General features: G+C 46.9%; 1 protein-coding gene across 1 annotated transcript; it reads left to right on the top strand.

Annotated features, from left to right (window-relative positions):
• The first annotated feature begins 3,836 nt into the window (after positions 1–3,836).
• LOC147957384 (uncharacterized) lies at positions 3,837–4,656 on the top strand. Its single transcript, XM_087536378.1, has one exon. The coding sequence runs from the start codon at positions 3,927–3,929 to the stop codon at positions 4,482–4,484; it is 558 nt and encodes a 185-aa protein (XP_087392504.1). The 5' UTR covers positions 3,837–3,926; the 3' UTR covers positions 4,485–4,656.
• Positions 4,657–15,812: the final 11,156 nt, after the last annotated feature.

The raw sequence follows: 15,812 nt of genomic DNA, 5'->3' as shown, positions 1-15,812 counted from the left end.
GACCATATATATTTGACTAGTGAAACATTAATGCACGTCATAAAAAATTATTGTTGGATTCATATTTGTATGTGGTTTTCAGTGACATCGTTTTCTCTATGTATAACTTGAATTATAATAATTATTGTTATGGTTAAAATATGACACAAATACCGAAGGTTGGACTAGTAAACCCGGACAGAAGTTGTACTGTATATGTTGAGGTTTAGCATCTTTGGAACCAAAAGGCCACATATATCTTATTTTTATATCTATAAACTTTAGAGGGCATAATTGAAAGAGCATAAGGTTGATCATAGCAAAGAGTAATTTAGACTAGTGTCATGCTTTAGCTTCGTGGAGCCAGCTTCCAAAAGTTGTACCGAGCCATAGTGCAAATTCGAAGGAGTCGAGGAAGCTGCCTTTTCCTGGCTCTGCGAAAACATAGAAGCTAGAGTTGAGCGTTATTACGAGCTGCTGCCACCGCCAAGTGACAACTGCGTACCGCTTTGATTAATCTATCCCCCGAACAGGCCATATCTCTCCTCCGTAGCCTCTCTCTCCCCGTCGGTGTACATTTTTTAAGGAGAAAAAAGGTGCGCAGCAGTGAGAAGTAGAAGCTGCGCAGCCGAACGTTTTTCCATCGCTGTGAGAAGCTGGAAACCGGGAGCCAGGAGTAGAAGTTGCGGAGTTTGGGAAGCTAAGCTGTTGCCGAACAGGCCATAAGTTTCAAAAAGTACTGAAATTTTTGAAAATAAAATGGTATTTTTGGATATCAAACATGGTTGCCCAATCACGTTCCGTGAAACTTTGTGACATTTAACAGATAATGTATTTGTGGCAAGAAAACAAAAAAATGCTAATGTATAGGAAAAACATTTTGGATGGATCATATGTTGGATTGTACTTTCTTCATCATAGATATATTTCCTTCTAGTTTTTCACAAAACGTCACACAGGAGTAGGTTGGGCACCCAGGTTTGACATCCCAAATATTTTGATATTTTTGGTATTTTTGAATTTAATATTCATATAATGGGTTGGACCATCCGGGTGCTCCCGTGTATTTTCCAATATGTGGCTGCATTTATTAGATTAAAGACTCATTTTATCTTAAAAATGGTATGTTGCATAACATATTATGTTAGCATAAACATCTCCCTCCTATTAACTATTCGCCACATAAGCAAATTTTCATTTGTCCCTTAAGTTACTACTGCCTAACTTATCATAACACAATACAAACACAGATACTCGTACATACGTGCATACAGTAATACTATGAATGCACACATGCACATCTTTTCTTATGAGCACTTCGAAATGACTGAGCTATATGTCGCTAGTTAAGTTACTCCCACTATGCTACTATGGCCAAGCTAAGAGCATCTCTAGCAGACCCCGCATCCAACCCCGACCCGCAAAATAACCGCCAAAATGCGGGTCGTGGCGGGAAAATCTGCCCTATCAGACCCCACATCCCACCCTAGCCTGCAATTTTTTTTGCGGGGCGCGGCAAAACATCTCCCCCGACCTCTAGATTCATGGGCTTGGAGGACGACCCGAGCTCAGCCCCTATCCGCAGTGAGATTTGGCGGGAGGGACATTTCCCCGTGGCCGTTCCTGCTCCCCCCACCCTCCGCCACCATTGCCCCGCCACCGCATGCTCCGGTGCATTTTTCCCGGCCGTCCTTCGCCGCCATGGATAACTCCCTGCTGTCCCCCGTCACCGTCGAGGTCGCGCACGCTCCTTCTACTCGGGCGGATCTCGTCGCCGGCCATGTTGGCCCCGCAGTCGCCCAAGGTAACGCCGCGCCTGCCCACAAGAGGCAGGGCAACGTAGTCGTGCAGGGCGGGAATGCGGCAGCCCCCGCAGCAAAGGCCCGCGCTCCGGGCGGCAACGCCGCTGCGCGATCCCGGCCGGCGGCGGAGAAGGTCGCCAAGGCCGCCGGCGGCAAGAGGAAGAGGATTCCGGCTACAAAGAAGCCGCCTCCTTCATCCGCTCACTCCGGCCCGGAAAGAGGTGCCCCGGCGATGCCGCTCAACGGTGCTGCTCCCCCCGCAAGCGAGGTGTTTGACGAAATGGCCGGTAGGTATGCGTCTTCGGTCATGGCAATTTTCTTTGCTTTTCGCTATTTTGCGATAGCTCGTGACTTGTTGTCGTTCACTACAGCGGGGGTTCGAACAATGCAACTGCCGAGTTCGTGAACTTTTTGGACACCAATGCTGTTGACATTAATCAAGCCCCGTTCGCCGCATTCGACTACAATGAAACGGAGGGCGGCGTGGATGATCATGGTTGTGAGGAAGAATTGGAGGAGATCAAAGCGGAAGCGTATGAGCAATCGCAAACAAAAACTGGGAAAAGCCAGAGATCGAAGAACTACATGATCAATGCATGGAGTGCGGTGTCTCTTGATGCACGCACGGGTACTTCTCAAACCGCCAAGAGGTATTGGCAAAGGATCGAAGATCAATACTTACGCATGATGGCAAAGTACCCCAATAGGACTCCACGCACATTTCGGTCGCTTCAAGGGCGTTGGGAGGTGATCAAGCCTATGTGCAGCCGTTGGGCAGCTTGCTTGGAGCAAGTACGCAATGCACCTGCAAGTGGAACCGTGGAATCTGACTATGTGAGTGTGGTTTGCCTTTGTTCAAGTTGTGCATCATCATATTGCATCATATGAAATGATTGGTCATTTCACTTTGTTCACATTGTGTAGGACAAAATTGCCCAACTTAGATATATATATACATGGAAGTTTCGGAAGGCAAATTCTTCAAACTAGGGCATTGTTGGGATTTGTTCAAAATTGCGACAAGTGGAAGTTGATCGACAAAGAATCCCCACCGAAGAGAGGTTCACTTACAAACATGGATGAAGATGAGGATAGCCCAAGAAATTTGAACAAGCCTGACGGCGACAAGAAGACTAAGGAGAAGATGAAGAGAGAGAACGAAGCATCGAGCTTGAGGGAGAAGATTGATGCCATGGTGCAATCAAATGAGTTGATGTTGTTGAAGTCATTGGAGATCAAAAAAGAGTTGGCCGAGGAAGGAAAAGGAGAAGCAAGAAAAGTGGCAATTTCTCAAGGAAGAGGGGCTGCGCAAAAGCGGCCATTGAGGAGAGAAGAGCACGTGCCGCTGAAAACAAAGCCATGTCCAAGTTGCTCGCGAAGAGAACAAGATCATGTCGATGAACCGCAGACATGGACGACCTCATCAAAGAATGGCATGATATGGCACGGAGAGAAATCTTGAAAAGGAGAATGGTTGCTTCGGCCAGTGCGTGTTACAGTGCCGGAGATGTTTTCTCTGCTCCATATGGTGGCAATGTCGATGATTTCGGTACGGGAGTTGGAACAAGTGCCGGAGGTGGATTCGGTAGTGGCGATGAACTTCAAGATGGACTCGATGGCGTGGAGTGAAGATCGATGAAGATGATGCCGAACGTGGTCGCCACTTTTGCAAGACCATCTTCTGTGTTTGTCCTACTAAACTGAAGATTTTATTTGCGCGTAAACTGTTTTATGTTGTTTGAATTTGAACTTATTTTTGAGAACCTATGTCAAATTTAAGAATTGGGTGTTTTCTGTTTGCGGGTCGACACAGCGGTGCCCGAGCAGACCCCGCAAAAAGCCGACCCGTAAAAAAGTATATTCCGCGAATATCTTTTTATACGGGTCCGTTTGGGGGTCTGCATTTGCGGCCGTCTGAGCCAGCCTGCAAAGGCCGTTTTCTACGAACTACAAACGCGTTTTCGGGACCAGCCGGATGCGGAGTCTGCTAGAGATGCTCTAATACTACAGCTTGACCCAGGCTGGCAGGCGCGAGCTGCGAGCAATCTCATACCACCATACTACTAGTATCATATATATCGATCCATGCATATTTGGGTCGAGTAGCTTGGTAGCCGACCACTACAGCACTATCTTAGCTAGCAAATGGCGAAAGAGCCTCATCCGAGCGGATGGAAGTGCAAGCGCTACATCCTTGCGGCCCTCGTTGGAACCCTCGCCATCACGGCCATCGTCATGGCCGTCTCGGCCGTCCTCAGGCCAGGGGAAATCGTCTTCTCGGTTGCCAGCGCGTTGACCGGCCCACTGTCCAAGGACAAGAATAGGCCGCTGAGCCTCACGCTCAGAGCCAACAACAGCAGCCCCCGCGTCTACCTGCAGTACCGCAGCCTCATCGTCTACCTGAAGTACACAACCCCGCCGCCTGAGATGACCTTCGAGGTGCCCGTCGAGGTCAACGGCGGCTTGGTGCCGCCATGCCAGACGCCCGGGACTACGGCGGACATAAGCATGTCGAGCACCTTGTGGGGGGAGGCTTGGAACGACTCTTCCGGAGGTACTCCCAAACTCAGCGTGCTGGTGCTTGCCGTGGTGCAGTTCAAGGTCGGCCTGGCTTACTCCAGGCCATACAGCATCAGGGTGCTGTGCGATCCCGCTGACTACGTGACGAATCAAGTCAGCTTTCCCATAACATGTAGGTACTGACATGAATCAGCATACGCATGTCTTAATGTATCTTCTTAGCTCTGTTACCCAAGCTTCAATGGGTGTATGATGTACCGTCGGCCAGCATATGTAAGTGTTGTTATAATGTGTCTGGACTGCATATGTAAGTGTCATTAATTTTCTGTGGATCAATCAAAATTTCACTTCAATATATAGTCAAATTGAACCGTAACTCGCAATGAACATATATCGATCCATGGCGTAGTATTGGTCATGTTGCATTTGGGCCTTCTATAACAGCAGGCCATTCACTATACGTATGCCGACGGCTTTTATCAAGGCCATTGCCATACCTAGAAATACGGAGAGAGTCAACAAAGAACAGCCGGAAAACTTAGAAATGCAGAGACAGCCATAGAAAAACCGTAGGCAAATCTTGACCGTGGGCAACTTTGCAGCTATGCCGAGGGCGGTGGTTTTTTAGAACCCGGATGCCTAGGCACCCTCTTATCTCCACCATCCTATAGAATCTGGTGTATAGAGGTCTGTGCCATGCACTGTAACGCGAAATCCATTAGCAGGACTAGTATCGACAAATTTCAAACTAAACTGGGCCTGCTGTAACCCTCTTCCTCCTAGCCTGATTCCACCTACCGAAATAATGATGGATAGAAGTTGGAGGTGACATGTCAGCCTGCAAGAATCATGTGTCTTGACTGGTCTGAAATAAAGATGGATAGAAGTTGGTGGTGACCTGTCGGCCTGCAAGAATCATGTGTCTTGACTGGACTTTGTTGGAGTGTTCATCTGCCAGGAATCTTTCTTTTAGGAGATACCAGGCTAGTGTGAGCTCGCACAACATGCGCGACTCATGTACATGGCTCACCTGTTCATGGCTCAGCTCTTGCATAGTACTCCACATGCGCTCGGTTAATGTTACCTAATATTTTCAGAACGCTCTTAGTAATCATCGTTAGATTAGGCATGTGCTCCGTACATGTATCATGCTGGGCGTGGTACACATGTCTTCCCCATTCACACCTTGGTGGAAAATTCTGACGAAGGAAAAAGGTAAAAACTTGTTATAAAAACAGAGGCTGATGTAAAACTTAGTGTCCCGCTTTGGTCTAGTCACACTAAGAGCAATTTCAACCGGACAATACATTTCATCAGCCCATGTTCGTTTGGCTCATCGCGGACCAAAACGCCGGCCTAACGCGCGAATTCAAATCCAAAACATGTCCGCGCTTCATGTCCACGCTGACAGCCGGCTAACGACCGAACGCGGTCATATTAACACTGGCCACCGACACCGGACCCATGTCGGGGTTACAATCCTGATAATGAATACAAGGGGTACGAATATGGGGCAGAGCCTAACTATGGCGCATGTGTAACACTCGGTGTTTAACGAGTTCAGGACCCTCTCGGTGGAGGTAACAGCCCTACGTTTCCTGCCCTGAGGCCTGGTTTTGATTTGATGAGTATGGTTACAAAAGTTGCTCGACCCTAGCTCAGGAGGTGGAGTGCGGCTTATACAGAGTGCGCCGCTGCCCATGTCCTCCACCTCGCTAGGGCATTTATGACATTGATTGTGTCGGTTACATGTGTAAAGAGCCTCTACTACAGCGGCTACAGGTAACAATAGTCTTGATTCTGCCTTAAGAGCGACTTAGGATTCCTCTACTGTTGCAGCTCCCACCCCGTCCCTTCACATCTTTAGTCCGAGTGGTGGTTGTCCAGCCGAGTGATGGGTGGTCGTCCGAGTACTGTCGAGTTGTCCAAGTGGACTTCCTGATATATGCATCTGAATGCTGGTATGGTCCAGGGACTTACCCATGGTGGTTATGGGCCCCATGTGGGCCCAATACGATGGGTCCTTGACCCTACCTATAATAGGTGACCTCATCATTAGCCCCAAATCGGTTGAGGTTTCGTATGACAAACGAGCCGATCCTTCGGTTAAGTTCGATTGCTGCTGGAGCACTCGGAATACGTTTCCGAGTCGTGCTTCACTATTCCTTGGACGAAAACACAATGGATTCTGGACTACAAAGTTACCCAGATGACCAGGTGTTGTTGATTGCCGAGAAAAACCTGGTGGCATTCGTTTGTCTCTCGGAGGAGATAGATTTGGGGCCCGAGCGAGGGCATGCCATTGTAACACGAGTGGTGACGCCGGCGCGTGGTCTCACTCTTCAAAGAGGTGCCACTTCTTATCCTAGGGGAACGCCAGTGCATGCCTTATACAACTCCAGGTTTATGAGTCATGCGCCTTGGAGACTACTGAAAGGGCCAAGTCAACCTGCGGAGGGGCGTCAAGCTCGTCCTATAGCGGATCCTGAAGAGGACTTCAGTCGGGTGTTTAGCGTGGCCAAGTGCATGGGCCACGCGGAGGGTGGTCAGTCGGACTGACATGCGTCCATTAGGAATGAAATCGTGGATAATCAATCGGATTGATTTGCCACGGAAATCTCGGGATTTGAATTTGTGCGTGCGCGCGTAGAAGCGGTTACGACGTGCGCTAGTGGGGAAAGTGGGGGCGCGACTCCTCGATTTTTGCGCATGAAATCCGCCACGTGCAGCGTTTGCTCTGTGCGATGCCCTGTTGCGTGTGCCGTTGATCCGGAGATCTGTGGTGCGAGATCCGGCTCGTGATTTGCTTCGTGATATAAAAGATTTGGAGACCAAGGCCAAGAACCCAAATCCCCTTCTCTCTGTCCCTGCTCCTCCACTTCTTCTCTCCACTCGAGCGCTTAGAGCCCGCCAAGCAATGGTGAAAGACTCCACGGCCAAGGGGGATAAGGCAAAGAAGGTCGGGAAAGCCACCTCCTCCAGCTCTGGCGCAGCGGTCGGAGGCGCGTCGGTGGGCTGGATCCCTTTGCGTGTCTTGGCCAGGCAGCTAGAGGAGCTTGCAACAGAGGGGCTCATTGTTCGGGAACATAGCAATAATTCAAAATTTTCCTTCGTGTCACCAAGATTAATCTAGGAGATGCTAGCAATGAGCGAGAGGGAGTGCACCTTCATACCCTTCAAGATCGCTAAGCGGAAGAGTTACAAGAACGCGGTTGATGGAGTCGTACTCGTGGCGATTCAAATCGCGGAAGATCCGATCCAAGAGCCGAACGGACGGCGCCTCCGCGTTCAACACACGTACAGCCCGGGGACGTCTCCCCCTTCTTGATCAAGCAAGGGGAGAGGAGAAGTTGAGGGAGAACTCCGGCATCACGACGGCGTGGTGGTGGAGCTTACGGTTCTCCGGCAGGGCTTCCCAAAGCATTACAGAGGAGGAGGAGGTGTTGGAGGAGGGAGGGGCTGCGCCCGGGGAAGGGGGTGCGGATGCCCTCTCTCTCGCTCACTATATATAGGGGAAGGGGGGAGGAGGAGGTTCCCTAGGGTTTCCCTAGGGTAGGGGCGGGGCCACAGGGTAAACCCTAGATGTGTTTGGGCGCCCCAACCCCTAGGAAACTTGGCCCCCAAGCCGGGAGGGGCGGCTGCCCTAGGGGAGGCGCCCCCACCTCTCCAGGTTACGTGAGATAGGGTGGGAGGGGCGCACAGCCCCTTAGTGGGCTGGTGTGCCCCTCCCCTTGACCCATAAGGCCCCCCAACGCTTGCCGGGGCCTCCGAAACTCCTTTCGGTCACGCTGGTCGTCACCCGGTACTCCCAGAACAATTCCGGACTCCAATACCCTTCGTCCAATATATCGATCTTCACCTCCGGACCATTTCAGAGTTCCTCGTCACGTCCGGGATCTCATCCGGGACTCCTAACAACCTTCGGTAACCACATACTATTCCCATTACAACTATAGCGTCACTAAATCTTAAGTGTGTAGACCCTACGGGTTCGGGAATCATGCAGACATGACCGAGACACCTCTCCGGCCAATAACCAATAGCGGGATCTGGATACCCATATTGGCTCCCACATGTTCCACGATGATCTCATTGGATGAACCACGGATATCGGGGATTCAATCATCCCGTATACAATTCCCTTTGTCCATCGATATTTTACTTGCCTGAGATTCGATCGTGGGTATCCGCATACCTCGTTCAATCTCTTTACCGGCAAGTCTCTTTACTCGTTCCGTAACGCATGATCCCGTGGCTAACTCCTTAGTCACATTGAGCTCATTATGATGATGCATTACCGAGTGGGCCCAGAGATACCTCTTCGTCATACGGGGTGACAAATCCTAGTCTTGATTCATGCCAACCCAACAGACACTTTCTGAGGTACTTGTAGTGCACCTTTATAGCCACCCAGTTACGTCGTGATGTTTGATACACCCAAAGCACTCCTACGACATCCGGGAGTTGCACAATCTCATGGTCTAAGGAAATGATACTTGACATTAGAAAAGCTCTAGCAAACGAACTATACGATCTTGTGCTATGCTTGGGATTGGGTCTTGGCCATCACATCATTCTCCTAATGATGTGATCCCGCTATCAACGGCATCCAATGTCCATGGTCAGGAAAACATAACCATCTATTGATCAACGAGCTAGTCAACTAGAGGGTTAGTAGGGACATGTTGTGGTCTATATATTCACACATGTATTACGGTTTCCAGTTAATACAATTATAGCATGAACAATAGACAATTATCATGAACTAGAGTCAATAATCATTTAGGGCATATTTCCAACAGTCTCCCACTTGCACTAGAGTCAATAATCTAGTTCACATCGCCATGTGATTAACACTCATAGTTCACATCGCCATAGGACTAACACCCAAAGAGTTTACTAGGGTTAATGATCTAGTTCACATCGCCATGTGATTAACACCAAGAGTTTAATAGAGTCAATAATATAGTTCACATCACCATGTGATTAACACTCAATGAGTTCTAGGGCTTGATCATGTTATGCTTACGAGAGAGGTTTTCGTCAATGGGTCTGCTACATTCAGATCCGTGTGTTCTTCGCAAATCTCTATTTCATATTGTAGATGTTGCTACTATGCTCCACTTGGAGCTATTCCAAATGGTTGCTTCACTATACGTATCGGTGTTGCTACTCAAAGTCATCCGGATAGGTGTTAAAGCTTGCATTGACGTAACCCTTTACGCCGAACTCTTCATCACATCCATAATCGAGAAACATTTCCTTATTCCTAAGGACAATTTTGACTGATGTCCAATGATCCACTCCTGGATCACTCTTATACCCCCTTGCCAAACACGTGGCAAGGCACATCGCGGTACACAGCATGTCATATCATATAGAGCCTATGGCTAAGGCATAGGGGACGACTTTCGTGCTTTCTCTTTCTTCTGCCGTGGTCGAGCTTCAAGTCTTAACTTCACACCTTACCAATAAGGCAAGAACTCATTCTTTGACTGATCCATCTTGAACTCCTTCAAGATCATGTCAAGTTATGTGCTCTGTGAAAGTCTTATCAGGCGTCTTGTTCTATCTCTATAGATCTTGATACCCAACATGTAAGCAGTTTTACATAGGTCTTCCTTTGAAAACCTCCATTCAAACAACCCTTTATGCTTTCCAGAAATTCTACATCATTTCCGATCAACAATATGTCATCCACATATACTTATCAAAATGTTGTAGTGCTCCCACTCACTTTCTTGCAAATACAAGTTTCTTGCAAACTTTGTATAAACCCAAATGCTTTGATCACCTCATCAAATCGTATGTTCCAACTCCGAGATGCTTGCTCCAGTCCATAGAAGGAACGCTGGAGTTTGCATACCTTTTAGCATCCTTAGGATCGACAAAACCGTCAAGGAAACTTTGTTTTGACATCCATCTGCCAGATTTCGTAAATGAAAATGCAGAAACTGCTAACATATTTTTAACAAACTTTAGCATCGCTATGATTGAGAAAGTCTCATCACAGCCAACTACTTGAACTTGTCGGAAACTTCTTTGAGACAAGTCGAGCTTCATAAATGGTGACATTACCATCAGCGTCTGTCTTCTTCTTAAAGATCCATTTATTGTCAATGGCTTGCCGATCATCGGGCAAGTCCACCAAAGTCCATACTTTGTTCTCATACATCGATCCTATCTCGGATTTCATGGCTTCCAGCCATTTGTTGGAATTCGGGCCAACCATCGCTTCTCCATAACTCATAGGTTCATCGTTGTCCAACAACATGACCTTTAAGACAGGGTTACCACTCAGAAGATGTACACACCCTTGTCGACCTATGAGGTTCGATAGTAACTTGATCTGAAGCTCCATGATCATCATCATTAGCTTTCTCTTCAACTGAGGTAGGTGCCACATAAACATCTTTCTGTGCCGCGCTACTCTCGGGTTGAAGTAAAGGTTCAACAACCTCATCAAGTTCCATCTTCCTGCAACTCAATTCTTTCGAGAGAAACTTTTTCTCGAGAAAGGACCTTTTCCTAGCGACAAAAACTTTGCCCTCAGATCTGAGATAAAAGGTATACCCAATCATCTTGTTTGCGTATTCTATGAAGACACAATGTTCCGCTTTGGGTTCGAGCTTTTCTGGCCGAAGCCTATCATCATAAGCATCGTAGCCCCAAACCTTAAGAAACAACAACTTAGGTTTCTTGCCAAACCATAGTTCATAGAGAGTCGTCTCCACAGACTTAGATGGTGCCCTATTTAAAGTGAATGTAATTGTCTCTAATGCATAACCCCAAAATGATAGCAGTAGATCGGTAAGAGATATCATAGATCGCACCATACCCAATAGGGTGTGATTTACGATGTTCGGACACACCATTACGCTATGATGTTCCAGGTGGCGTCAACTGTGAAACTATTCCACCTTGCCTTAAGTGATTGCCAAACTCATAACTCAGATACTCTCCCCTTGATCAGATTGTAGGAACTTGATCTTCTCGTTACGATGATTCTCAACTTCACTCTGAAATTGCTTGAACTTTTCAAATGTTTCAGACTTATGCTTCATTAAGTAAATATACCCATATCTACTCAATTCATTGGTGAAAGGTGAGAAAATAAGGATATCCTCCGCTGAAAGTGCAATCATGCCCCTAACCATATTTTGATGTTGATGACAACATGCGTACTGGGACTAATCATGTTTATTGAGTATTTCTCAGGATTATGTCTCAGGGGCTATGTGCGTGTGGATCATGACTATGGACATAAAACAGCTATATATATACATATATCACGCAAGAGCAGAGACACAAGACAAAGATAAATAGCTTCGGCTCCTTATTTTCGGTTTGTTCTTGAGTATAGGGATCCCACACTATTAAGAGGGGACCGTTGGATTTCGCGAAAGGACTTGCTCAAACCTACAAAAATTCCCTTTTATACCATCTCAATATTCTTCCTCTAGCCTGTGCACAAATAATGGTAGTATGGTTCTTAGCTAATAGGTCTTATTACCACCGGACGTCCGAAGTCTACGGACGTCCGACCTCTCTCAACCAACCGGTCATCTGACACTCTCCAATCGTCCGGTAAATCCTCACATAACTAATATTAACGGAAGACCGATCACACCGGACGTCCGGTCACTGGACGTCCGCTCATCTCCGAATGTCCGATGCACTTCAACAGAACTGAAATTAACGGATTTCCGACATCACTGGATGTCCGGGCTCCGGACGACCGGCGCCTTCCGGACATCCGCTGCCTGTGCGTCCACTTCCACACCTATGCCTCTGGTTGGTGCTCCAGCCACCAGACGACCGGCCGCCTGCCGGACGTCCGGTCCTCTCTGTGTCACCGGTCGTCCGGTATCCACCGGACGTCCGTCCGCTTTAAGTGGCTCAATGGTCTATTTTGCTCTCACACTATATATAGCCCTCTCCCTCTTCCGGGATGGGGTTGACCATTCACTTTGAGCTTGCCAAGAACACTTTTCACTCTTTCTCTCAATCCTCTACACCAAATCCTAGATCCCCAAGTGATTTGGGAACATTTGAGAGAAGTTCTCCAATCAAGTGATAGATCCACTCGTTCCCCTTCTTTGCTCCCAAGGAATTCGTGATTTGATAAAGTCTTGAGCTTTTCCCCATCGATCTTGTTACTCTTGGAGGTTGGAGACTCCTAGGCAGTAGGAGTCTTTCGGAGAAGAATCGACCTTTGTGATTACCCCCGGAAAAGTTTGTGAGGGTTTGGAGACCACCCCAAGGTCTACTACTAGTGGTTGAGAAACGCCTCCGTGGTGTTGTCTCAAAGGGAGAATAGGGTGAGCCTTCGTGGCGTTGGTGTGCCTTCGTGGTAACATCCACCTCTCTAACGTTGACGTAGCTTCCCTCCAAGGAAGTGAACATTGGCATACATCCTCGTCTCCCGGAGTTGCGGTTATTCCTAACCCTAACTCCCTACATGTGGTTACTTGTCTCTTAGCACTTACTTTTATCATATTGTGCTTGCCTACTTACATACTTGATTTACTTGCTTAGCACTTAGTACCACACTTGCAATTGTTAGGCTCACCTTCACATTCCACATTATTGCCTAAAATTGCTAAGTCATATTTAAAATATGTAATTGTACCTATTCACCCCCTCTCTAGGTCCATCTCGATCCTTTCAATTGGTATCATAGCCTCGTGCTCTATTCTTGTGGCTTAACCGCCCTAGAGCGAGATGAACCCCGATGGGACTCCCCTTGTTGTAGATCCAAAGTATAAAGGTGAGGCTTCTTCTAAAGTCAAGTCCTTTACTTCTGAGGATCTGAACGGGCCCTTGCTAAGCAAAAGGAGGAGCATGATGCTTCTCTTGAGGCCTTGGTCCAAATGAGGATAGCCACGTTGTCCACGGTGCTTGCACCACTTTCGGGTGGTGCGGCTTCGAGGCCAACTGTGCCTACTCCGTCACTTGGTCAACAACCTCCTAGCAATGAACACTCTAGTGTTCCTTGGCTTTATGCAAGACCCCAAGTTGAGAAACCTAAATATAACCCTCAAGGAAAACCTCCTTTACTTGATGCCACTTCCGATTTTGCCTTGTGGAGAGTTGCTATGCAGGATCATCTTCGATATGGAAACGATGAGATGCTAGAGATCTTGGAGTCTGGTTACCATGTGGTTGATCCAAAGAATCCTACACCAAGAGAAATTTATGACAAGAATCTCAATGACACTGCAACCATGTGTATAAGGAGAGGTATGGTTGAAAAGCAAAGGAGACCTTTCATACACATCACAAGTGCCAAGGAACTTTGGCAAAGTATTATAAAATCCAAGACCGGTACCTCCACCCTCCGGAGTGCTCAATATGAAATTGCCAAGGGGAAATTGCAAAACTTTTGTATGGAGAAAGGTGAAACTCCCAGTCAACTCCTTGAGCGTCTCATGACTGTCACCGCTGACATTGAGTCGTGTGAGTGTGACAAGACACAAGATGGATTCAACATGACTAAGCGGTTCCTTGTGGACAAGTTGCTTCATGCTCTTGCCCCATATCACCATCATATGGTGTGGGACATAATACAACACCATGCCTTCAAGGAAATGACTACAAATGACATCATATCTACTTTCCAACTATTTGAAGAGTCGAAGGCGAATGCTACAAAACATCTTGCCATGCATGGTACTCCAACATCAAAGATCAATCTTGCATTGAAGGACAAGCATGTATGTGAAGATGAGGAAAGTGAAGAAGAAGAAGAAGATGATGGTGATGACGATGGTGATGAGGTTGAATCCGATGAGGGCCCTTCATATGAAGACATGGCTCTCTTTTTCAAGAAGTTTAGCGCGGGAAAATTCAAGGGAAGATTTCAAAAGAAGAAAGTAAGAAAGTGCTACAACTGTGACAAAACCAACCACTTCTCCAACGAGTGCCCTTATGAGAAGAGAGAGGATAAACCAAGATTTCCTAAGAACTTTCCCAAGAAGTTGCCAAATCCTTTGAACTCCAAGCTCAAGAAGAGAGATGGGAAAGCAATGGTTGCTCAAGAAGAATCCGATCCGGATGATGTTAGTGGTGTTGCCGGAGTTGCTCAAGATTCTCAAAACACATTGAGGCTAGTCAATAAGAGTGGTGATGTTGTCACCTACAACTACATGAAGGACTACAAGGGCAATGCTCACAAGTGCCTCATGGGGAAGGCCGTGGTAGAAGATGGAGAGGACCAACACTCTCTTGACAAGGTCAAGGTAACCCCACGATCAAATACTCCTCTTTTCACTCCTCCTACTCCTAGTGATGAGTATCTTGATGTGGAGGATAGTTATGAGGATGATGATATAAATGATCCTATGGTTGCTAAACTAAATAAGTTCATGTGCTCCCTTAAAGGAAAGAAGCTCACTATGTTTCGTATGCTTATGGAGATGGCGAGTAAGCACACCATTTCCATTAAGGAACTCAAAACCCTCGTCACCGAGGAGAAGGAAAAATATGAAATCCTTGAGCGGAAAGTCCAATATGAGGAAGCACGAAATGATGAACTATGCTTAAAAATTGGTGCAAACTTTGATGTTCATACTAAAGATCTTGCCTCCTTGAAAAAGGCTATTGACTCTTGCGAAGAGTTGATGAATGATAAAAGTAAGCTTGAGAAGTCTAATGCTCCTCTCTCTAAGGATTGTGAGCTCCTATCCATGTCCCTCAAGACAAAGGAAGAAGAGCTCACACTTCTTACAAAGAGTTTTGAGACACTCAAGCTTACTTATCTTGAAACTCTAGCCAAGGCTTACTCTTCTCCTATTATCAATGTTGATGCTTGTTGTACTAACTCTACTAGTGATCTAGCATCTATTCTTGAGGAGAATCGTTTTCTCAAGGCTCAAATCGAGAAAGGGCTCATGACATGTGCCCAAGGGCAAAGAACCTCAATGAGGTGTTGAGCCAACACAATGAAGTGTTTGCCAAAGAGGGACTCGGGTTTGACCCAAGCACAAGCAAGAAGAAGATGTCCTCTCAAAAGTGCACCGCCCCTCTAAAAGAAACTTTTGTATGAGAAGGGCACAAGGAGAAAGGTAAGGTTGTTAGTGGGAAGGCCACAAGGGGCATGCCCACTCTCAACAAGCCAAAAGAGTTCATGCCTCCATCCTATGTACTTCATAAGACTAAGGATGGAGAAGTTTATGCAAAGTTTGTTGGTCCTCGAAATGCATTTCATTTTTATGCTATTTGGGTCCCTAAGACCCTTGTGACTAACTTGAGAGGTCCCATTGCAAAATGGGTGCCTCTAACCAAGTAATAATTGTGTGTAGGTTGCCTTCTCCAGTGGAGTAAAATGGGTGATTGATAGTGGATGTACCAATCATATGACCGGAGATAGCAAATTGCTCTACGATTTCATGGAAGCTATTCAACCATTTATGAGCATTATGTTTGGTGGAGGATCAAAAGGACATGTACTCGGGTTGGGTAAGGTGGCTATCACAAATGACATGTCTCTTGCAAATGTCATGCTTGTCC

The sequence above is a fragment of the Triticum urartu genome, chromosome 7A (assembly GCF_056163025.1).
Source record: "Triticum urartu cultivar PI428250 chromosome 7A, HENAU_Tu73, whole genome shotgun sequence".
NCBI lineage: Eukaryota > Viridiplantae > Streptophyta > Magnoliopsida > Poales > Poaceae > Triticum > Triticum urartu.
This window is presented reverse-complemented; position numbering and strand designations above follow the sequence as displayed.

Coding starts and splice junctions, on each gene's coding strand:
- LOC147957384 (XM_087536378.1), top strand. CDS start 3,927: ATGGCGAAAGAGCCTCATCCGAGCGGATGGAAGTGCAAGCGCTACATC.